The following is a 25,467-nucleotide window of genomic DNA, read 5'->3' on the forward strand; positions in this document are numbered from 1 at the left end:
TAGCCATGGCTTCTTTTTCATAAATAGACTGAGTAGCAGATTTGGGTGTTGGGGAACGTAGCAGAAATTCAAAATTTTCTACGCATCACCAAGATCAATCTATGGAGTAATCTAGCAACGAGGGGAAGGGGAGTGCATCTACATACCATTGTAGATCGCGATGCGGAAGCGTTGCAAGAACGCGGATGAAGGAGTCGTACTCGTAGCGATTCAGATCGCGGTTGATTCCGATCTAAGCACCGAAGAACGGTGCCTCCGCGTTCAACACACGTGCAGCCCGGTGACGTCTCCCACGCCTTGATCCAGCAAGGAGAGAGGGAGAGGTTGGGGAAGACTCCGTCCAGCAGCAGCACGATGGCGTGGTGGTGATGGAGGAGCGTGGCAATCCCGCAGGTCTTCGCCAAGCACCGCGGGAGAGGAGAAGGGAGAGGGGTAGGGCTGCGCCAAGAGAGAGGTCATCTCGTATGTTGTGCAGCCCCTAGACCTCAACTATATATAGGGGGAGGGGAGGGGGCTGCGCCCCCTCTAGGGTTTCCACCCCAAGAGGTGCGGCAGCCTAGAACCCATCTAGGGTGGCGGCCAAGGGGAGGAGAGGGGGGGGGGGCGCCACTAGGGTGGGCCTTAAGGCCCATCTGGACCTAGGGTTTGCCCCCTCCCACTCTCCCATGCGCCTTGGGCCTTGGTGGGGGGGGGGGGCGCACCAGCCCACCTAGGGCTGGTCCCCTCCCATACTTGGCCCACGCAGCCTTCTGGGGCTTGTGGCCCCACTTGGTGGACCCCCGGGACCCTCCCGGTGGTCCCGGTACATTACCGATATCACCCGAAACTTTTCCGGTGACCAAAACAGGACTTCCCATATATAAATCTTTACCTCCGGACCATTCCGGAACTCCTCGTGACGTCCGGGATCTCATCCGGGACTCCGAACAACATTCGGTAACCACGTACATACTTTCCCTATAACCCTAGCGTCATCGAACCTTAAGTGTGTAGACCCTACGGGTTCGGGAACCATGCATACATGACCGAGACGTTCTCCGGCCAATAACCAACAGCGGGATCTGGATACCCATGTTGGCTCCCACATGTTCCACGATGATCTCATCGGATGAACCACGATGTCGGAGATTCAATCAATCCCGTATTCAATTCCCTTTGTCTATCGGTACGCTACTTGCCCGAGATTCGATCGTCGGTATCCCGATACCTTGTTCAATCTCGTTACCGGCAAGTCTCTTTACTCGTTCCGTAACTCACATCATCCCGTGATCAACTCCTTGGTCACATTGTGCACATTATGATGATGTCCTACCGAGTGGGCCCAGAGATACCTCTCCGTTTACACGGAGTGACAAATCCCAGTCTCGATTCGTGCCAACCCAACAGACACTTTCGGAGATACCTGTAGTGCACCTTTATAGCCACCCAGTTACGTTGTGACGTTTGGTACACCCAAAGCATTCCTACGGTATCCGGGAGTTGCACAATCTCATGGTCTAAGGAAATGATACTTGACATTAGAAAAGCTCTGAGCAAACGAACTACACGATCTTGTGCTAGGCTTAGGATTGGGTCTTGTCCATCACATCATTCTCCTAATGATGTGATCCCGTTATCAACGACATCCAATGTCCATGGTCAGGAAACCGTAACCATCTATTGATCAATGAGCTAGTCAACTAGAGGCTTACTAGGGACATGGTGTTGTCTATGTATCCACACATGTATCTGAGTTTCCTATCAATACAATTCTAGCATGGATAATAAACGATTATCATGAACAAGGAAATATAATAATAACCTATTTATTATTGCCTCTAGGGCATATTTCCAACAGTCTCCCACTTGCACTAGAGTCAATAATCTAGTTCACATCACCATGTGATTAACACTCATAGGTCACATCACCATGTGACCAACATCCAAAGAGTTTACTAGAGTCAACAATCTAGTTCACATCACTATGTGATTAACACTCAATGAATTCTGGTTTGATCATGTTATGCTTGTGAGAGAGGTTATTAGTCAACGGGTCTGAACCTTTCAGATCCGTGTGTGCTTTACGAATATCTATGTCATCTTGTGGATGCTACCACGCGCTATTTGGAGCCATTTCAAATAATTGCTCTACTATACGAATCCGGTTTACTACTCAGAGTCATCCGGATTAGTGTCAAAGTTCGCATCGACGTAACCCTTTACGACGAACTCCTTTTCACCTCCATAATCGAGAAAATTCCTTAGTCCACTAGATACTAAGGATAAGTTCGACTGCTATCATGTGATCCATTCCCGGATCACTATTGTACCCTCTTGACCAACTCATGGCAAGGCACACTACATGTGCGGTACGCAGCATAGCATACTGTAGAGCCTACGTCTGAAGCATAGGGGACGACCTTCGTCCTTTCTCTCTCTTCTGCCGTGGTCAGGTCTTGAGTCTTACTCAATACTCACACCTTGTAACACAGCCAAGAACTCCTTCTTTGCTGATCTATTTTGAACTCTTTCAAAATCATGTCAAGGTGTGCGTTCTTTGAAAGTATCATCAGGCGTCTTGATCTATCTCTATAGATCTTGATGCCCAATATGTAAGCAGCTTTATCCAGGTCTTCCTTTGAAAAAACTCCTTTCAAACAACCTTTTATGCTATCTAGAAATTTTACATCATTTCGGATCAACAATATGTCATTCACATATACTTATCAGAAATGTTGTAGCGCTCCCACTCACTTTATTGTAAATACAAGTTTCTAACAAACTTTGTATAAACCCAAAAACTTTGATCACTCCATCAAAGCGTATATTCTGACTCTGAGATGCTTTCTCTAATCCATGGAAGGATCGCTGGAGCTAGCATACCTTTTAGCATCCTTAGGATCGACAAAACCTTTCTGATTGCATCACATACAACCTTTCCTTACGAAAACTGGTAAGGAAACTTGTTTTGACATCCATCTGCCAGATTTCATAAATGCAGCTAATGCTAACATGATTCCGACGGACTTAAGCATCGCTACGGATGAGAAAATCTCATCGTAGTCAACTCCTTGAACTTGTGGAAATACTCTTTGCCACAAGTCGAGCTTCATAGACGGTAACATTACCGTCCACGTCCGTCTTCTTCTCAAAGATCCATTTATCTCGGATTTCATGGCTTCTAACCATTTGTCGGAATATGGGCCCACCATCGCTTCTCCATAGCTCGTAGGTTCAGTATTGTCCAACAACATGATATCTCAGACAGGATCACGTACCACTCTGAAGTAGCACGCATCCTCGTCGTCCTATGAGGTTTGGTAGTGACTTGATCCGAAGTTTCATGATCACTATCATAAGCTTCCACTTCAATTGGTGTAGGTGCCACAGGAACAACTTTCTGTGCCCTGCTACACACTAGTTGAAGTGACGGTTCAATAACCTTATCAAGTCTCCACCATCCTCCCACTCAATTCTTTCGAGAGAAACTTTTCCTCGAGAAAGGACTTGTTTCTAGAAGCAATTACTTTTGCTTCCAGATCTGAAATAGGAGGTATACCCAACTGTTTTTGGGCATTCTATGAAGATGTATTTATCCGCTTTGGGTTCGAGCTTATCAGCCTGAAACTTTTTCACATAAGCATCGCAGCCCCAAACTTTTAAGAAACGACAACTTAGGTTTCTCTAAACGGTGTCGTCTCAACGGAATTGCGTGGTGCCCCCTTTTAAAGTGAATGCGGTTGTCTCTAATGCCTAACCCATAAACGATAGTGGTAATTCGATAAGAGACATCATGGTATGCACCATATCCAATAGGGTGTAGTTATGATGTTCGGACACACCATCACACTATGGTGTTCCAGGCGGTATTAATTGTGAAACACTTTCCACAATGTCTTAATTGTGTGTCAAACTCGTAACTCAGATACTCATCTCTATGATCATATCACAGACATTTTATCCTCTTGTCACGACGATCTTCAACTTCACTCTGAAATTACTTGAACCTTTCAATAATTCAGACTTGTGTTTCATCAAGTAAATACACTCAGCATCTACTCAAATCATCTGTGAAGTAAGAACATAACGATATCCACTGCATGCCTCAGCACTCATTGGACTGCATACATCAAAATGTATTACTTCCAATAAGTTGCTCTCTTGTTCCATCTCACTGAAAACGAGGCCTTTCAGTCATCTTGCCCATGTGGTATGATTTGCATGTCTCAAGTGATTCAAAATCAAGTGAGTACAAACGATCCATTTGCATGGAGTTTCTTCATGCACATATACCAATAGACATGGTTCGCATGTCTCAATCTTTTCAAAAACGAGCGAGTCCAAAGATCCATCTACATGGAGCTTCTTCATGCGTTCTATACCAATATGACTCAAATGGCAGTGCCACAAGTATGTGGAGCTATCATTACTATTTTATATCTTTTGGCACGAACATGTGTATCACTACGATCGAGATTCATTTTAGGTGCAAGACCATTGAAGGTATTATTCAAATAAACAGAGTAACCATTAGTCTCCTTAAATGAATAACCGTATTGCGATAAACATAATCCAATCATGCTCAACGCAAACACCAAATCTCAATGGTAGAGGGAGCATGCGATGCTTGATCACATCAACCTTGGAAACACTTCCAACACATATCATCATCTCACCTTTAGCTAGTCTCCATTTATTCCGCATCTTTTATTTTGAGTTACTAACACTTAGCAACCGAACCGGTATCTAATACCCTGGTGCTGCTAGGAGTACTAGTAAAGTACACATTCATATAACGTATATCCAATATACTTCTGTCGACCTTGCCTGCCTTCTCATCTACCAAATATCTAGGGTAGTACTGCTTCAGTGACCGTTCCTCTCATTATAGAAGCACTTAGTCTCGGGTTTGGGTTCAACCTTGGGATTCTTCACTAGAGCAGCAAACGACTTGCTGTTTCATGAAGTATCCCTTTTGCCCTTGCCCTTCTTAAACTAGTGGTTTTACTAACCATCAACAATTGATGCTCCTTCTTGATTTCTACTCTCGCGGTGTCAAACATCGCGAATAGCTCAAGGATCATCATAACTATCCCTGATATGTTATAGTTCATCACGAAGCTCTACTAGCTTGGTGGCAGTGACTATGGAGAACTATCACTATCTCATCTGGGAGATTAACTCCCACTCGATTCAAGCGATTGTGGTACTCAGACAATCTGAGCACATGCTCAACGATTGAGCTTTTCTCCCTTAGTTTGCAGGCTTAAGAAACTTGTCAGAGGTCTCATACCTCTTGACGTGGGCACTAGTCCGAAATCCCAATTTCAGTCTTCGGAACATCTCATATGTTCTGCGACGTTTCAAAAACGTCTTTGGTGCCACAATTCTAAACCATTAGCATTACGCACTGAACTATCACGTAGTCATCAAAACGTGTATGTCAGATGTTTCGCAACATCTACAGACGACGCTGAGGTTCAGCACACCGAGCGGTGCATTGAGGACATAAGCCTTCTGTGCAGCAATGAGGACAATCCTCAGTTTACGGACCCAGTCCGCATAATTGCTACTACCAACTTTCAACTAAATTTTCTCTAGGAACATATCTTAAACAGTAGAACTAAAGCGCAAGCTATGACATAATTTGCAAAGACCTTTTGACTATGTTCATGATAATTGAGTTCATCTGATTAATGAACTCCCACTCAGATTGACATCCCTCTAGTCATCTAAGTGATACATGATCCGAGTCAAACTAGGCTGTGTCCGATCATCACGTGAGACGGACTAGTCATCATCGGTGAACATCTCCATGTTGATCGTATCTACTATACGACTCATGTTCGATCTTTCGATCTCTTGTGTTCCGAGGCCATGTCTGTACATGCTAGGCTCGTCAAGTCAACCTAAGTGTTTCGCATGTGTTCCGAGGCCATGTCTGTACATGCTAGGCTCGTCAACACCCGTTGTATTCGAACGTTAGAATCTATCACACCCGATCATCACGTGGTGCTTCGAAACAACGAACCTTCGCAACGGTGCACAGTTAGGGGGAACACGTCTCTTGAAATTTTAGTGAGGGATCATCTTACTTACTACCGTCGTTCTAAGCAAATAAGATGCATAACATGATAAACATCACATGCAATCAAATAGTGACATGATATGGCCAATATCATTTTGCTCCTTTGATCTCCATCTTCGGGGCACCATGATCATCTTTGTCACCGGCATGACACCATGATCTCCATCATCATGATCTCCATCATTGTGTCTTCATGAAGTTGTCACGCCAACGATTACTTCTACTTCTATGGCTAACGCGCTTAGCAATAAAGTAAAGTAATTTACATGGCGTTATTCAATGACACGCAGGTCATACAAAAAATAAAGACAACTCCTATGGCTCCTGCCGGTTGTCATACTCATCGACATGCAAGTCGTGATTCCTATTACAAGAATATGATCAATCTCATACATCACATATATCATTCATCACATCTTCTGGCCATATCACATCACATAGCACATGCTGCAAAAACAAGTTAGACGTCCTCTAATTATTGTTGCAAGTTTTTACGTGGCTTGTATAGGTTTCTAGCAAGAACGTTTCTTACGTACGTAAAACCACAACGTGATATGCCAATTTCTATTTACCCTTCATAAGGACCCTTTTCATCGAATCCGTTCCGACTAAAGTGGGAGAGACAGACACCCGCTAGCCACCTTATGCAACTAGTGCATGTCAGTCGGTGGAACCTGTCTCACGTAAGCGTACGTGTAAGGTCGGTCCGGGCCGCTTCATCCCACAATGCCGCCGAAACAAGATAAGACTAGTAGCGGCAAGAAGAATTGACAAAATCGACGCCCACAACTACTTTGTATTCTACTCGTGCATAGAAACTACGCATAGACCTAGCTCATGATGCCACTGTTGGGGAACGTAGCAGAAATTCAAAATTTTCTACGCATCACCAAGATCAATCTACGGAGTAATCTAGCAACGAGGGGAAGGGGAGTGCATCTACATACCATTGTAGATCGCGATGCGGAAGCGTTGCAAGAACACGGATGAAGGAGTCGTACTCGTAGCGATTCAGATCGCGGTTGATTCCGATCTAAGCACCGAAGAACGGTGCCTCCGCGTTCAACACACGTGCAGCCCGGTGACGTCTCCCACGCCTTGATCCAGCAAGGAGAGAGGGAGAGGTTGGGGAAGACTCCGTCCAGCATCAGCACGACGGCGTGGTGGTGATGGAGGAGCGTGGCAATCCCGCAGGGCTTCACCAAGCACCGCGGGAGAGGAGAAGGGAGAGGGGTAGGGCTGCGCCAAGAGAGAGGTCATCTCGTATGTTGTGCAGCCCCTAGACCTCAACTATATATAGGGGGAGGGGAGGGGGCTGCGCCCCCTCTAGGGTTTCCACCCCAAGAGGTGCGGCAGCCTAGAACCCATCTAGGGTGGCGGCCAAGGGGAGGAGAGGGGGGGGGGCGCCACTAGGGTGGGCCTTAAGGCCCATCTGGACCTAGGGTTTGCCCCCTCCCACTCTCCCATGCGCCTTGGGCCTTGGTGGGGGGGCGCACCAGCCCACCTGGGGCTGGTCCCCTCCCACACTTGGCCCACGCAGCCTTCTGGGGCTTGTGGCCAAACTTGGTGGACCCCCGGGACCCTCCCGGTGGTCCCGGTACATTACCGATATCACCCGAAACTTTTCCGGTGACCAAAACAGGACTTCCCACATATAAATCTTTACCTCCGGACCATTCCGGAACTCCTCGTGACGTCCGGGATCTCATCCGGGACTCCGAACAACATTCGGTAACCACGTACATACTTTCCCTATAACCCTAGCGTCATCGAACCTTAAGTGTGTAGACCCTACGGGTTCGGGAACCATGCAGACATGACCGAGACGTTCTCCGGCCAATAACCAACAGCGGGATCTGGATACCCATGTTGGCTCCCACATGTTCCACGATGATCTCATCGGATGAACCACGATGTCGGGGATTCAATCAATCCCGTATTCAATTCCCTTTGTCTATCGGTACGCTACTTGCCCGAGATTCGATCGTCGGTATCCCGATACCTTGTTCAATCTCGTTACCGGCAAGTCTCTTTACTCGTTCCGTAACTCACATCATCCCGTGATCAACTCCTTGGTCACATTGTGCACATTATGATGATGTCCTACCGAGTGGGCCCAGAGATACCTCTCCGTTTACACGGAGTGACAAATCCCAGTCTCGATTCGTGCCAACCCAACAGACACTTTCGGAGATACCTGTAGTGCACCTTTATAGCCACCCAGTTACGTTGTGACGTTTGGTACACCCAAAGCATTCCTACGGTATCCGGGAGTTGCACAATCTCATGGTCTAAGGAAATGATACTTGACATTAGAAAAGCTCTGAGCAAACGAACTACACGATCTTGTGCTAGGCTTAGGATTGGGTCTTGTCCATCACATCATTCTCCTAATGATGTGATCCCGTTATCAACGACATCCAATGTCCATGGTCAGGAAACCGTAACCATCTATTGATCAACGAGCTAGTCAACTAGAGGCTTACTAGGGACATGGTGTTGTCTATGTATCCACACATGTATCTGAGTTTCCTATCAATACAATTCTAGCATGGATAATAAACGATTATCATGAACAAGGAAATATAATAATAACCTATTTATTATTGCCTCTAGGGCATATTTCCAACATTGGGCCCCAAACTTTTGCTAAGAAAAGCAATTGGTCTGCCCTTTTGCATGAGTACTGCTCCAATCCCTTTGGCACAAGCATCATCTTCAATTGTAAAAGGGATGGTGAAGTCTGGAAGTGTTAACACAGGGCAACTGGTCATTGCAGTTTTCAGAGCTTGAAAAGCTGTGTTCTGGTCAGGGCCCCACTGAAAAGCATCTTTCCTTAACATGACATGCAAAGGTCTGCACATGTGCCCATAGTTCTTAACAAATCTTCTATAATAACCAGTCAGCCCTAGAAATCCTTTTAGTTGTTTCACATTTTCAGGTGTTGGCCACTCTACTACTGCTTGAATCTTACCAGGATGAGTAGACACTCCTTTCTCTGAAATTATATGCCCCAAGTATGCAACTTGATTTGTTGCAAATGTGCACTTTGGTAGTTTGACATACATCTCATGTTTCCTCAGAGCAGCAAAAGTTCTTTCTAGGTGTATGTAGTGTGCTTCCATAGATTTGCTGAACACTAGCATATCATCAAAAAAAAACTAGTATAATTTTCTCCTTTTCTGGTTCATTAATCTCTTCACACATTGTTCATCAGGACTTTAAAAGTACCAGGACCACAAGATAAACCAAAAGGGACCACTTTGTACTCATAGTGTCCCATGTGTGTTCTAAAGGCCGTTTTTGGAATATCTTCTATGCTCATCCTGATCTGGTGATATCTAGATCTGAGATCTAACTTGGAAAAAACTTTTGCTCCATGCAATTCATCTAGTAGATCTTCAATTATGGGCATAGGAAACTTGTTCTTGATGGTTATGGCATTCAACTCTCTGTAATCTACACATAGTCTCCATCCTCCATCTTTCTTTCTCACCATTATTGCAGGGGAAGAGAAAGGGCTGAAACTCTCCCGAATTTCTCCTTTTTTATCAGTTGTTTTATAATCTCTTCCATTGCAGCTTTCTGATAATGAGGCACTCTGTAGGGTCTCAGAATTGGAGGTTTTGCTCCCTCTTGTAACACAATTTTGTGATCACATTTCCTTGGAAGGGGTAGTTTCTCTGATTCTTGAAAAATCTCTGCATATTTCTGTAACAATGGTTTGAGGGCTGCTGGGGCTGTTGTCTGGTCCTTATTGTTTTCTGTTTCCACTTCCTGAATTTGCAAAATATATCCCATTACTCCCTTCTTCAGTAATTTTTCCATCCTAGCTGCAGAAATGATGCACTTTTTCCTAGGAATTGTATGGTCAAACAAGGTCACTGGCTGTCCTTGTTTTGTGACAATTAAAAGTCTCTCTACTAAGTCCAAACAGATAGGACTGTACTGATAAATCCAATCAGCACCCAGGATTATGTCATATGCCTGCAAGTCAAGTACTTTGAAGTTGCTACTGAAGGTGTGGCCTTGGATTTTGAAATCCATATCTGGTACCTTAGACCTTGCAATTAGTTTTCCTCCCCCAGCAACTGTCACTTTTCTTGGTTGCATTGGTTGCTGGTAGCAGTTACTGTTGACAGCAAATTCAGTGCTTATAAAAGTGTCTGAAGAACCACTATCAAACAAGGTTGTAGCTTTTTTGCCTGCAATTTCTACAATCAGAGAAAAGGATTTTGCACCTGGAGTTCCTTCTACTGCATTAACTGAAATATGCATAGCTTGTGCAGGTTTTTCTACAGTAACCTCCTGGTGTTTCTCTTTATCATGAGTGTTTGGAGCTGTATGATAAGCTTGTTCTTGGCCATTTAGATCATCTGTGTTGTCAATATCATCCTCATCTTCTATCTCTTGCAGAATGTGTATTGTCTTCGCAATTTTGCATTTATGCTGCCTGGACCATGGTTCTCTACAGTACTAGCAAGCTCTAGCATCTTTAGGAAAAAGCACAGTATACTTTTCTTGAGGTGGAACTTGTACCTGTAGAGGACTGTTGGTGTTTCTATAAGAACTCTGGTATTGTTTGGATTTATACACTGGTGTGGTTTGAAGTTTTCTTGCTGCTGCAGCTTTCTCATACACTTTAGCATACCAGTAGGCCTCAATAATTCCAGTTGGTTTCTGTCCACACACTTCATGTTTAATATCACTCCTTAGTCCTCCAATGAAACAGCTCAACAGAAAGTTTTCCTAGGGACAAGGATGATCTCTTTTTACCAGGGCCACACATTGTTCAAAGTTGTCAATATATTGTGCCACTGTGTTGGTTTGTTGTATGTTTTTCAGTAACTCTACAGCTTCATGCACACTTGCTTCTGAAAACCTATCAGCTATCATCTGACAAAACTGCTGCCAAGTAACCATTTGCCATGGCACACAAATGTTCTTCAGCCAATTTGATGCTCTTCCCTGCAGATGTCCTGTTGCTAAATTTACCCACTGCTCATATGGTGTTCCAGACATATCAAAGAATTTTTCACAAGCAATCAACCATCCAATAGGATCTTCTCCACTGAAAATAGGTATTTCCAATCTGGGTCCTTTTAATACTGCTTCAGCAAAAAAGGAAGGGCCCCCTAGTTGAGTGGAGTGTTGATTTCTCTGCATATCATATAAATTCCCTACTGCTTGATACACAGGAGAAACTCCTTGTGCAGTTGTTGTCATATTTATGTATTGTCCAGTGACAGGGTTGTAAGTATGAGGTGGTGAAAACAGAGGAGCACTTATAGGGGCAAAATACCCACTGTTTCCTGAAAATCCTAAGGTGTGAGCTTGCATTGTGGCACTTGTGTTAGTTGACACATTTCTGAACTGCCCATTTAGTACTTGCTCTTGCTGTTTATCACTGACAACTCTTGTACTGTCAGACATCAGCTGAGAATGTGGCATTCCAGCATTAAGACCTGCGATACTTGTTACTGGAATTTTCCCTGACACCCTGAATTCTTGCTCTAGATTTCTGAACATTGGGATTGCTTGCTCTGCAGTGTTGCTTGGAATAGTGGCTGGTATGGGATCACTTGCTTTTGTTTGAGACAACTGTTCTTGGGGTTTTGGCTCTAGGGTCACAACTTCTGATTTCTGCCCATTACTGTTCATCCGTTGCAATATCAATTGCAGAGTTTGTTGTATCCCTTCATTCATCTCTGATAATTTTGCTTCTACTCTGGGCATCGTAACCATCTCTGACCTGATCTTGGACACTTCCTGTTTAAGTTCCTGCAGTCCCTCTACTTTGGCCCTCAGATCCGCTACTTCTTTCTCGACTCTATCCACTGTGATTTGTACCTTGGCTCTTGTGTCCGCCATCTTGCTCCCTGGAAATCAACGCGACGAAAATTGGTCCTGATACACAGAGCCAACTCTCTGGCGCACGGACCCCGTCAGATCCCGGGATTTTACTACCAAGAGAAGGTCTCTTAGCAACCGGATCGGACTCGGAGATCTGCGCCCGAACTTCACCGCCGCCGCGTCGCCGCCTCCCAACACTGCCGCCGCGAACTGGGAGGGACGGGAGGGATTTTACGAGAGAACCCAACCTCCTGCACTCCACAGTCCGATTTCGTCGCCGTTGAGCCGCTGCCGAGGAATTCCGCCGGCGCTCTGATACCTTTGTAAGACTCGGATTGATCGATGATCGAACTATCTCGCAATTTGCTCACGGATCTTTGGAATTGATAAGAAATTGGAGGATACAAGGGAAATCGCAAGGGCAGATACCCCGCGTTCCGTACAGTAGCTAGGGTTCGATCTACTTATAGGATTTAGGAATATTCTCGATGCCCGATCAAGCCTCGGGGCACAGCTTATAAACCCAACCAGCTCTGCTACGGTAACACTGTTATAACGGTTATATTACAGTAACTGGTGAAACAGAGGTGAAACAATGACGACTTCATCTGAACCGTTGATCTGCTCCGAACCCGTATCCTCTCATCTGGGCCGTCCGTTATCTAAACTTTCTTGGCTCGTCCTCCTTCTTCAGTAGTTGCGCGGTGCAGGTCCTGACAATGCTGCCGCCTTGACGATCGCCTTGTCCTCGAGGTGAAACAGTTTGTGACCAGGGAACGTTTTGTTGAGGAATGCCGCATCCTCCCATGTTGCATCATCCGGAGCAAGACTCTCCCATTGGACTAAGCATTGTCCCACTGGTGTTTTGTTGCGCTGAATGACTCGTCGATCAAGTACTGCCACTGGAATTGTTTTGACATATCCATCTGGAGTGACGAGGGGAACATGAGGTAATGGAACTGCACGATGACCAATATGCTTCTTTAACTGACTGATGTGAAAGACCGGATGGATATTTGTGCCTTCTGGTAGTTGAAGTTTGTAAGAAACTTCCCCGATTCGCTCGAGGATTTTATACGGTCCATAGAATTTTGATCATAATTTGAGTGATCCTCTGAGTCCAAAGGCGTTTTGTCTGTATGGTTGTATCTTCATATACACCATGTCACCCACCTCTAGCTGTCTTTCTGTTCTCTTTTGATCTGCAAAGTATTTGATCCTTTCATCTGGGCCGTCCGTTATCTGAACTTGCTTGGCTCGTCCTCCTTCTTCAGTAGTTGCGCGGTGCAGGTCCTGACACCAGGCGTCCCCGCAACGACGACGGCGATGAGGAGGGTCTCGTGGTTTCTTGGCAGGTCGACGAGGAGTGGGGTAACCCAGGCAATATCTGTGCGGATGCACATGACGAGGTTGGCGACGTCGATGGCCAGCCGCCTGGCCAGCTCGTTCCTCAGGTGGAACACGGACCTCCACCAAAACCAGAACGAGCCGTGGTCGCCGTTCGGCCACATGTACTGGATCTCCTGCCAATCCAACATGGCGGCCGGGAAGGGAACCTGCAGTTGAGTCACAAAGAACATCTCTTGTCAGGATATATCAAATGCGAATTTGAGATGCGAAGACGCAAGAAGCTCAATTCTGGCAAGAAGAGAGCCAAGAAATTAACACGATTTGGCTCCGAGATGAATGAAATTAACACGATTTGCAATCTTCCGACGCATGTTAAGTTGTTAACAACATCCAAGAACCCAATTCGTGCAAATTCGGGAGAAATCAAGAAGCGGGCATGGCGGACTCACCTCAGTCGGAGGTGGAAGGGGAGGCATGTCCTCCCTCGCGGGGATGGGCTCCACGACCCAGAGCATCATCGTGGTGACGTTTCCGATGTCGTAGACGCTGACGTTGTTGTTCCGGTCGAGGTACGGGGCCGTCGCGTTGGCGCGGAGGCAGCCGCCCTGGAAGTTGTGGAGGAGGACTTCGTTCCCGGATTCTGACAGGGTGGCAGACCAAACCGTTGCCTCTTCCTCCGGATGGTTGTAGTTGCGCTGCACGACGCGGCGCGCACGGTGGCCGCGCGGCGCCGTGGCGGCGAGGTAGCGCCCGTAGGCGGCTGTGTAGAGAAGCAGATACATCGTCTTCGTCATGGTGCAAGTGCACCGCCCACGCGGCGTTCATCGACGCCCGGCGGTGGTGGAGGGAGACGCCAAGCCCGTTTTCATCGGCGTGCAGGTATAGCTGGCTGCTGCGCAGCCACACGTGGTGGCCGTCATGGAACTGCTCCATCGGTCTGCGCGGTGGAGATGGAGAGTGGGTTCTTGGTTTCTTGGCGCTCCGGCGACGGGGAGAAGATGGGAAGCCAAAGCTGTTCGGTTGGTTGAGACGGTTACCTTCGGGCGCCAAGCCGGAGTATTTCAAGTGCCTGAGAAGCCGTTGCCTTTCGGCACCAGCTGGGTTTGCGGCCTTATGGGCCCGCGCAAGTTAGATCCAGATCGTTCATGCTGTTTTTCTTTTTTCTTTTTTGAGGTATAACGATTCTTTATTCAAACACAAGTTCAACGCAATCGTTAAAATATCATGATATCATGTGGTTGAATGGAAAAAAATCAAGAAAAAGGCTCTCCTTGCATCCTTAGGTTATCATTTTTTCTCGAAACGAAGGCTCCTGGTGGAGTGAATTGCAAAAAACCACCACATTCGAAGTTGAAGCATCCAAATGCCACCACATTTCCAGCGCGTCCCAAAAATCCACCACTTTACTTGTAAATTTTCTCAATAAAAACAAATGACCGGTTTGCCGCAGTTAACCCGATTTCTGACAGGGCTGGCCCACCCGTCAGGTGCCACGTGGGCGAGGCCAGACGGCGAGTGGGTTGACGGCCGTTACGGCTGTCGGTAGAAAACAGAGCCCCCACTCCCCGCCGCTCCACTCCACTTGCTCACTCGCTCACTCTCTCACTCTCACTCCTCTGCTCTGTCCCCTGTTGCCGCCGCCGGAGTTTTTCGCCGCCGCCGGAGGCACGGTTCCCTCCCCGCCGTAGAAGATGCCGTCGTGGAAGGATGGAGAGGAGAGCAGCGACGAGGAGGAGCTGGTCGGCATGGATCTGGAGCAGCACTGGGTAAGATATCTGCTTTGCACCTAGGGTTAGGGTTAGTGTTCAAGTGTTCTTCGATTTGAGACCATGTTTGGAGCAGTTGCTATCTTTTCTGCGGTTCACTAGTGTGCTACAATGCAGGCGAACCCTGACACCACTATAGATCCATCCTTCTGTGGTAGAGCTGCAGATGCAAGCATCACATGTAGACTGCACTTGGCCCCATGCATGAAATATGTTGCATTTGAAGGAAAGGACACTGGGAGGAGGTTCTATGGATGTGTTGTTCCTCAGGTCAGTGTTATCCAACGAGTTAATTTGGAGTGTCTGCAGTAGATTTGCAGTCTAATGTAGATTTGGTAGTGTAATGTAGATTTGCTAAATTCAGTCAAATGTAAGTTAGTCTGCAGTAAATTTGCAGTGTATGCAGTAGATTTGGTAGTTAGTATGCAGTAAATTTGGACTGTCTGCAGTTGCTGTCAGTAAATTCAGTTAAATTGTGTTAGTGGTAGTTAGTCTGCAGTGAATTAAGTAAATTCAGTCAATTTGGACTGTCTACAGTTGATGAAACATGTTTTTCACAGTGATTTTGCAAGCATCAGTTTCTGTCAGTAAAGAAACATGTTTAGGACATTGATTAAGTAAATGAAACATGTCAGTAAATTAAGTAAATGAAACTTGATGCAGGATGGTATTGACTGTGGAGTTGCTCAGTGGGTTGATGCCCCATGGCCTTCTATTCTGCAAAGATGTTTGGAGAAGTTATGGGAGATGTTTCATGAGGAGAATCATGGCAGAATGATTGACCATGAGAAGTATAAGAAAGAGTTGGACAAGGTCAACAGGCAGTTGGATACACCTGGGGATCAGTACAGTCAGCTGGTTGAGGAAGTCACCAAGATGTTTGATTGGGCAGATCAGAACAACAGGGTCATGAGTGATGAAGAGTTCAAGCAGAAGCAGATGGATGTGGACAAGGACATGGAGAAGCTAGCTATCAGCAAGGAGAAGCAGATTGTTGACTTTGGCAAGATGAAGGAGATGGAGAAGCTGGCTCAGGAGCTGAAGGAGATGAAGTGCATTCTTAGGTCTCAGGGGGAGATCATTAGGAACACAAGGAAGGAGAGGGATGAGATGAAGAAAGAGAGGGACAGGCTGGTAGAGGAGAAGAAGAAGCTGGAGTTTCTGGTGGGTGATCTTATGAAAGCTGGTCATGGCAACAAGGACAAGCTTGCCAAGATCAAGTCAATCCTTGATGAGTGAACAATGATGTTCATCACCTCAGTTATGTTAAGCTAATATGTGGCCTTGGAACAATATAGCTGGCCTTGGGGTTGTATATTTTGGGAATCCCCTAGTTATGTAATGTATGTAATGACTAGCTACAAAACTACCTCCAGTTAAGTTATGTAATGTATGTAATGACTAGCTACAAAACTACCTCCAGTTAAGTTATGTAATGTATGTAATGACTAGCTGCAAAACTACCCCAGTTATGTAATTGTTTCTGGCCATGTTAACTGCCATGTTTGTGGCCATGTTAACTGCCATGTTTCTGGCATGTTTGTACTGCCATGTTTCTGGCCATGTTTTTACTGCCATGTTTTTCAACTTCTTACTGCCATGTTTTTCAACCAAAAGCACAAGGCCATAGTAACTGGCCATTTTACAACCAAAAGCATAAAGAAATAGTAGCTGCCATGCTGCCATGTTACATCCAAGGTGGCCAAAATCTTTTAGAATAGAAAATCAAACAAGGCTTGGGCTAAAGGTGGCCAAAATCAAACAAGTAAATTGTTGATGACACAAACATGTTCTCAACCATAAAAGTTCTCATCCATAACAGTTCTCAAACTTAGCATGGTAACACAAACAAGTTCTGAAGCTAAATACTGATTACACATAGCAGTTCACACATAGCAGTTCTCAGGCATAGTTTATGATATTTAGAAATACTTGAGGCAGACAGTTCAAAAGACAACAGCCAAATTATGCACTGACTAGTTGCCACTGGCATAAAAGTAACCCCTCATCCTGGTGTTCTGGAACCTCTTCCTTTTAGACCCTACTGTTGCTCCCTCTGTTGTAGTTGCAGCCCTAGGTGCCATGTAGGGCCTTCCACCTCTCCTGCTGGCTGCATTGCTTGAACCTGAAGCTCTTGTGGCAGCCTGGGAAGTAGTAGAAGCATCAATGGTGATGCTTGCCCTTGTAGAAGCAGCAGTTGTTCTTCTTGGCCTTGTAGAAGCAGCAGGCTGGGCAGGACCAGTAGAAGCAGCAGTTGATTTTCTTCCCCTGGTAGATGTAGCAGGCTGGGAATGACCAGTAGCAGTTGTTCTTCTAACCCTAGTAGTTGCAGCAGGTGGTGCACTGGTTGCAGGCTGTGCAGTAGCAGTAGAACTTCCCCCAGCTCCATGGTAGTGAGTTCTGGTTGTCTAAGAAAGCACACATCATAGCCCAACAATTAGGATGAATCAAATGATTAAAACAATGAAAACTGGTGAGGCTAGTTGTTTGTGCCAGTTTCATGGTAATAAGTTGAAAACAGTGACAACAGTGTGCATATTCCATACCTTGTGCTTGTCCTTTCTTGCCTGCAGATGAGGCTTCAGGGGCTGAGGGCAGTAGGTGTACCTATGTTTCTGCATCTTGCAGTTGCTACAGGTGATAGTTGCCATCCTTGATGTATCCTTCTTTGTTGGGACCTCAAATTGCCCCTTCCTCCTAGCTGTTTGCTTTCTGCCCTTCTTCTCTTTGAACACAGGTGGATCTATGTCAGCAGTTGGTGTCCTAGGCCAACAGTCAGGCCCTGGTACAGGGTAGATGATGTGCTTGTATGTTTCCTTATACAATGGTTTTTTGAAGAACTCATGCACATAGTCTTCAGGCTGCCCCTTCACTCTTGTAATGGCAGAAACTGCATGGTTACATGGCCAACCACATAGGTCCCACTTCTTGCAGTCACAGGTCCACTTATCAAGGTTCACACAGTAGGTAGACTCCCCACTAGTGACTTGCCAAATACCAGGACCTGCCATGTATGCAGTGCATTGCCTTGAGTACTTCTTTGACTCCTCCAACTTCTCCATATAAGTGGGTGTTATCTCCCACTTACTCTTCTCTGTCTTCTCTCTAACTGCTTGGTACTTAACCATCAACTTAGTTCCGAATCCATCTACACAGCTCCTTATTGGCTTGTTCCTCACATCTAGTATCATCTTGTTAAACACTTCACTAAGATTGTTAACTACTAGGTCTGTCTTGCATGTGTGATCCATAGCATGCCTTGCCCAAGTCTCTTTAGGGATATCACAAAGCCACTTCCAAGCATCTTCATCCTCCTTTCTCAGTTCATTCATTGCAACCTCAAAACCATTCTTGGTGTATGAATATGCAGCATTGTCCATATGCTTCTTCAACTCCTCACTCCTGAAGCCAGCTGACTGGAAATTTGCATAGATATGTCTAAGACAATATCTTTGAGGTGAGTGTGGGAACACAGCTTGAATTGCATTCAACAGCCCCTGTTTAAGTCATTATATAGATGGCAGCAAGTATTAATCATATAACTTCATAGATGGCAGCAAGTATTAATCATATAACTTCATAATGGCAGCAAGTATTAATCATATAACTTCATAATGGCAGCAAGTATAACAAATTATTATTTCTAGAAATAGCTCATTCAATTGTGAAATGAAAAATATACCTTCTGTCTATCAGAGATGATTGTGTATGTGCCCCACTTGTTCCCCTCTCCAATGCAAGCTCTTAATTGGCTAAGAAGCCAAGTCCAACTTTCCTTGTCCTCCTTATCAACAATACCAATTGCAATAGGGAATATGTTGTTATTCCCATCCCTACCAGTGGCAGCAAGTATCTGTTGCCTAGTAGAAAGCTTGATAAAGCAACCATCTAAACCTGTATTAAAGCATTGGGTAGTGAAATGAGTGCATTATTAAGTACAAGATATGGGCAATGAATTGGAGTAATTTAGAATGCATATAATACCTATAAAGGGCCTACACCCATTCAAGAAACCTTCTTTTGAAGCATTCAGACAGTAGAACATGTAGTGGAACCTAGGATTTGGGCTAGGATGGAGCTCAAGCTCTCTGGTAGTCACAATGCATCTGCTCCCAGGGTTGGTATCAAGCACAGCTTGAAGATAATCCCTAAACCTTGTGTATTGTCCCTTCATGTCACCTTCCACCACTTCAATGGCCAATGACCTTGCCCTGTAGGCCTTGGTCTTTGGCACTTCCAGCCCATACTTAGTCTTTGCTCTTTTTAAAATTGCATCAACACCAGCCCTTGGATTATCTCTCAGTTGCTGCTCACATGTTCTGGCCATCCAGTCAACTGTCACTTTGGTTTTTTCTCCATGTGCACCACAAGTGTGCAACAACTTCATCTTCTTGATGCAGAATGTCTTCTCATGAGCAATTGTGGATGCAGTCATGAAAAAAGGACACCCATTGTCCCTTTCTTTGCAATGCACAATGATCCTATCCTTGCAGTTCCTATGGTACTGGAAATTTCTAAGGATTCTGATATGAAAATTCCTAAGTGCTCTTCTAAACTGATACACATCAGTGAAGCACATACTCAAGCAAAGTTGGTCATGAGCATCTGGCTTGGTCTCATCATACCAGATCCTAGTCCTGGCCCTCTTGGCTTGACTCTTCCTTCCACAGGGCAGTGGTTGACCTGACTCATCATCTGAATCACTAATGCCATAGTCCCCAGGGAAACAAGCAGAATCATCAGATGGAATGAAATCAGGAATTACCTCAATGTCAGCTTCATGGTGTGATCTTGTAGTGGGGCCTGCTTTGCCTACTTTCTTGAATGTTTGAGGAAGAGGTGTCTCAGGTTCTGTGTCTGAGTCCTCTGCCTTTGGACACATCTCTTCCACTTCTGTGTCTCCTTCAAAGTGATGCATAGGATCCTCTCTCTGTTTCCTTTTCTGCTTCAGCTTCTCAATGATTTCATCTTCCTCCTCATTACCTATGTCATGCTCTTCCTCCTCAATGATTTCATCTTCCTTCTCAATGATTTCATCTTCCTCCTCAGAGCAGTCCTCACAGCAGTTCAAATCAACAAACACTTCATCATCAGAGGGGCCAACATCTTCCTGTAATTTCTCTTTGCCCTTTGCTTTCTTCAAATTCATGCTCTGTTGTGTGTTAATATATGCAGACTCTTCACCTGGCTCTACAACAGCAATAGGCACAGCATAGAGCTCTTCAACTGTGTCTTCAACAACAATAGGGAACAATACTCCTGCCTCATCTATAGAAATAATGTTGGAATCCCCCACATTACTTATAGGCACTTGTTCCTCCACAATATTTGACCTGTTAAACTCTCCTGGATTTGGCTCATTAGCCTTAATTACAGTTATGTTGAGCACCTTCTGCTCAGCATAATAGTCTAGCATCTCTTCCACACTATCTTCACTGTCAATAACCTGCATTCCTGCTGCCCCCTTTCCTTCTTCTTTCATATAGAACATGTAGTCAGCTTCAGTATATCCCTCTTCAGTCTCTAGCAGTGCTAACATGTTTATATAAGTAATTTTTGACAGAGAAATGGTCCTCTCCAAGTTGTCTCTCCCTTGAAAATGGTACCTTATTTCCCATATCTCATCATCCAAACTACAGAAAATTGAGGACAAAATTGAGGTTTATATGCAATCTAACAACCATAAAATTTCCAGTGAATCCAATGAAGAGAGGGGTGGAGGGGGAAGAAATCTTACCACACGCCGCCGAACCCTGAAGCCCACTGATGGCCTTCTCCCACGCCTGAAGCCCTGATCTTGCGTGCTAGGGCCGCCGCCGCACGGCGCTCTATGTCCCACTCCGGCGGCGAGGGGGGCGAAGGGGATCGCTCCGGTGAAGGAGCCCGCTGCGTCGGCAAGCTACTGCTGCCGAACCAGTTGTCCACCTCCGAGAACCCATCACCATCGCCTCCAGTCCCTCCGCCGCCTGCTGACTCGCCGCCGCCGCCGGTAGGTTTAGCCGCCGCCGCCATCGCAGGACAGAGAGAGAGACGGGGGAAAGAGGGGAGAATGGACAGAGAGAGAGCCGCGACCGCTTTGATTACGCGCGTGCCGTAACGGCCGTCAACCCACTCGCCGTCTGGCCTCGCCCACGTGGCACCTGACGGGTGGGCCAGCCCTGTCAGAAATCGGGTTAACTGCGGCAAACCGGTCATTTGTTTTTATTGAGAAAATTTACAAGTAAAGTGGTGGATTTTTGGGACGCGCTAGAAATGTGGTGGCAGTTGGATGCTTTAACTTCAAATGTGGTGGTTTTTTGCAATTCACTCCTCCTGATGCGTTGGGTCGTGGGTGTCGCTGGCCTGCTAGTGTGTCTGCCTACTATGTGGGCTCTCAACACCAGTGGGTCGCTGCCCAAGTATCCCAGAGTTCCAGGCTGCGACCAGCCTTCCTCTTTGCTCGTGATTTCACGTAAATGTTGTCTTCCCTCAAATCCCGAAACCCCTCTGCATGTGCATGACCCAACTGCTTGGTGGCAGTGATGCCCTACTGCTTGGGGTGATGAGGGTCTACAACAGTGCGACTCAACGACGTGGCCTTACAGAGCAGTCCACATATTTGGGCAGCTCCTTGAGGCGATAGCCTTTAGACAACACATGAGGAGGCGCCGCTGAGCACGCCTAATCGGTCAAATCCTATTTAACGCTTATTGCATTAAATTGTTGGCACATCGCACATGAGAACGATCCAAGCGACCAGAGACAGGCCGACCCAGTTTGAGCATATTACATTGTGCGAGCCAACCAATTGTGGTAGCCTTCTAGAAGGTTCATGAACCGGTTTTATTTTACTTTATTTACTTTTCTCCTTTTTTCAGAGAATTCACAAAAGAATCATGATTTTATAAAACGAGTTCACAATTTCAAAAAATATTCTTTTTTAGAAAAACACAAATTTGAAAAACATTGCTATGATTAAAAGAGTTGTTATTCAATTATTGCTGCATATGAAAAAGTCTCATAATTTTGCTAAACAACAGTCAGATCAACAGGACAGTTGATGCATAAAGCTTGAGAACAATATAATCCGGAGAAACTAGTATTCTTATAGTGTTATGGCCAGGTATAAAACCTGAATTTTGTTCACACGTTATTCAGATGATAGGTGCAGTAGCATCTTCAGTTTCAGTTTCTGCTTTCAGTTGAGTAAACATAGGTGCATTAGCATCGCCGAGTCCAGAATTATAGGTGCTAATGAAAATTGACTGAAACTTAAAGGCAAAGTGCTAATGAATTGACTGATCTTTGTCAAATCACAAACTCAAGTGCTCAACTCACTGGAAGAACCACCACATCTGTGTCAACACCTAAGAGAAATGCAGCTAACAACGTTGAATTAATTGCCATTGTCAAGCGCATTACAGACTAATGTCACCGCACCGTTGTTCAAACAGTTTCGGATTATGCCAACGCAAATAGGTTTCCTACTGTCAGGGAGAACAAATCAAGTTTAGCTAACAGAAAACAAGAACTGCAGGTTCTCCTGAACCCGTATCTCAACAGCAGGCGGCTAACACTTCCGAAGAGGCGAACAGTCCTCCTAGGAGCCCTGGCTCCGGTATCTCTCTACTCTGCGTCGACATCCGGGTACCGCAGCGTCGCATGGACTGAAATTAGCAGAAAAATAGTTAAACAAGTTTAAATACGAATATCAAAAGGAAAGCTGCTGTTCAAAACATCAAAACAATGTGATGTGCTGTCATGCTGTGGGATAAAACCTGAATTCTACCACACGTTATTCGAAACAAATTACAGTAGGCTAAGAGATAGAAATCAATATCTTCTCTGTGAAGCTGAACTCGCCAGACTGAATCATCTGAATCAAAGCCAATAGTTTCTTTCTATCAATGTTCAGTGTGGATTTGATTCAGCAACTTTTACTGATGCCTGTAATCCTACAGCATGCAGTTCAGAATATTTCCAAGTCCTAACTCCTAACTGAAACAGATAAGCAAAAGTTTCAGACTGCACCAGTTTCAGTAAACTGTTTTGAGATTTGCAACAGGTTGGAACGCTTTTCAAAGCACAAGACAGATTAGCACTGAAACCCAAAACATGTGGACAACTTCAAGACTAGGAAGAAGAGTAGGAAGTTGAGGGCCTCGATCTCACCAGGCGTCCCCGCGATGACGACTTCGATGACGACGGGCTGGTGGTTTCTCGGCAGGTCGACGAGGAGTGGGGTAAGCCAGGCAGCATATGTGTGGAAGCACATGACGAGGTCGGAGGCGTCGATGGCCAGCCGCCTGGCCAGCTCGTCCCTCAGGTGGTACACGGACCTCCCCCTAAACCAGAATGAGCCGCGGTCGACGACGTTCGGCCACACGTAGTGGATCAGCCGCCACTCCCACATGGCGGCGGCGAAGGGAACCTGCAGTTGAGACGAATGAAATTAACACGATTTTGCAATCTTTGCGGTCTTCCGACGCACATCCAAGAACCCAATTCGTGCAAATTCGGGAGAAATCAAGAAGCGGGCATGGCGGACTCACTGGAAGGGGAGGCATGCCCTCCCTGGCGGGGATGTGCTCCACGACCCAGTGCATCGTCGTGGTGACGTTTCCGGTGTCGTGGACGCTGACGCCGATGTTCCAGCGGGGGTACGGGTACCTCGTGTTGGCGCGGAGGCTGCCGCCGTGGAAGTGGTGGAGGCAGACTTCGTCCCCGGATTCTGACAGGGCGGCATACCAAAACATTGCCTCGAACTCCGGATGGTCGTACTTGCGCTGCACGACGCGGCGGCCGCCGCCCGGCGCCGGCGCGTCCGTGGCGGCGAGGTAGCGCCCGTAGGCGGCGCGGTAGAGGAGAAGATAGTCATCCTCCCACGTCTCGTCATGGTGCAAGTGCACCGCCCACGCGGCGTTCATCGACGCCCGGCCGTGGTGGAGTGAGACGCCAATCCCGTTGTCGTCGGCGTGCAGGTACGTGCCGAGCTGGCTGCTGCGCAGCCGCACGTGGTGGCCGTCATGGAACTGCTCCATCGGTCTGCGCAGTGGAGATGGAGAGTGGGTTCTTGGTTTCTTGGCGCTCCGGCGACGGGGAGAAGATGGGAAGCCAAAGCTGTTCGGTTGGTTGAGACGGTTACCTTCGGGCGCCAAGCCGGAGTATTTCAAGTGCCTGAGAAGTGAGAAACCATCGCCTTTCGGCACCAGCTGGGTTTGCGGGCTTATGGGCCTAAAAAATCCAACCATCGGCCTGCAGAAGCTAGATCCAGCACGCCTAATCATCAACTTGCTGTCGGCGCTCAAAAAAACAAAATCCACGTGCTGTCTCGAAAGGGAAAAAATATCGTGTTTTTCTTTCTCTGGAAAACATATTTTATTTAGAGGATCTTACATTTTTTCTGGAAACGATCGGATCTATTATAAAAATTCATCAAAAGTATAAAGTATATCAAAGATAATAAAATTACATCCAGATTGGAAGACCACCGAACGACCACTAATGTTGCCAGAATAAACCGTCGATGTGCCGCTGTCGCCGGGCCCCTGCTGGAGTTGGCTTGACCTTGTCGGTGACAGCCGAAAAGTCTTCGTGCACGTGTCTTGAAGGATCAGCGCCCTAGTACTTCAGTCGTCGTCATTGAACTATTGCATAGATCTCAAGCACCTGACACCAAATCTCGTCATGTGACGAGAAAACACCTTAGGTTACTAATGAAACGAGGGCTCCTGGTGCGCTGGGACTGAGGGTATTGCTCGGGACCCCACTGTTAAGTCTCTGGCCCGTTGGTGTGTCTGGCTACTATGTGGGCTCTCAGCATTAGACGGTTGCTGCCCAAGTCTCCAGGTCTTTCTCTCTGGCCAGCCTTCCTCTTCGCCCATGATTTCATGTCACCGTTGTCTCCCTCAAATACCGAAACCCGTCCGCATGCGCATGGCCCCACTTCTTGGCGGTGTGACTCCTCCACGACATTGACTCCCAGAGCAATCCTCAGCTTTGGGCTGGCTCTCCGAGGCGACAGCCCTCAGGTAGCAAATGAGGAGGCGCTCTAAGAGCAACTCTAGTAGACCCCGCATCCTCCCGGCCCGCAAAACGTGTTTGCAGTTTGTGCAAAAACGCCTTTGCGGGCCGGCGCGGACGGCCATAGTTGCAGACCCCCTGAGGGAGTCCTGGATTAGGGGGTCCTCGGACAGCCGGACTATATACTTTGGCCGGACTGTTGGACTATGAAGATACAAGATTGAAGACTTCGTCCCGTGTCCGGGTGGGACTCTCCTTTGCGTGGAAGGCAAGCTTGGCAATTCGGATATGTAGATCTCCTCCCTTGTAACCGACTCTGTGTAACCCTAGACCCCTCCGGTGTCTATATAAACCGGAGGGTTTAGTCCATAGGACAACAACAATCATAATCATAGGCTAGCTTCTAGGGTTTAGCCTCTATGATCTCGT

The 25,467-nt window shown here is 46.4% G+C and overlaps 1 protein-coding gene across 1 annotated transcript; it reads right to left on the reverse strand.

The window, feature by feature from the left end:
• Positions 1 to 22,348: 22,348 nt before the first annotated feature.
• LOC123169864 (uncharacterized) lies at positions 22,349 to 24,143 on the reverse strand. Its single transcript, XM_044587730.1, has 3 exons — positions 23,568 to 24,143; positions 23,188 to 23,446; positions 22,349 to 22,682 (listed from the first exon to the last, which is right to left on the reverse strand). Exons 1-3 carry the CDS (start codon positions 24,054 to 24,056, stop codon positions 22,642 to 22,644), a joined length of 789 nt encoding a protein of 262 aa, XP_044443665.1. The 5' UTR covers positions 24,057 to 24,143; the 3' UTR covers positions 22,349 to 22,641.
• Between the last annotated feature and the right edge of the window lie 1,324 nt (positions 24,144 to 25,467).

The sequence above is a fragment of the Triticum aestivum genome, chromosome 7D (genome assembly GCF_018294505.1).
Source record: "Triticum aestivum cultivar Chinese Spring chromosome 7D, IWGSC CS RefSeq v2.1, whole genome shotgun sequence".
NCBI classification, from domain to species: domain Eukaryota; kingdom Viridiplantae; phylum Streptophyta; class Magnoliopsida; order Poales; family Poaceae; genus Triticum; species Triticum aestivum.

Excerpts from the sequence above, each read along its gene's own strand:
- LOC123169864 (XM_044587730.1), bottom strand. The coding sequence starts at position 24,056 with ATGGAGCAGTTCCATGACGGCCACCACGTGCGGCTGCGCAGCAGCCAG. Across the intron at positions 23,447-23,567 it reads AGGGCATGCCTCCCCTTCCA|GTTCCCTTCGCCGCCGCCAT; the intron begins GTGAGTCCGCCA and ends TCTCAACTGCAG. Across the intron at positions 22,683-23,187 it reads CGTCATCGCGGGGACGCCTG|TCCATGCGACGCTGCGGTAC; the intron begins GTGAGATCGAGG and ends TGCTAATTTCAG.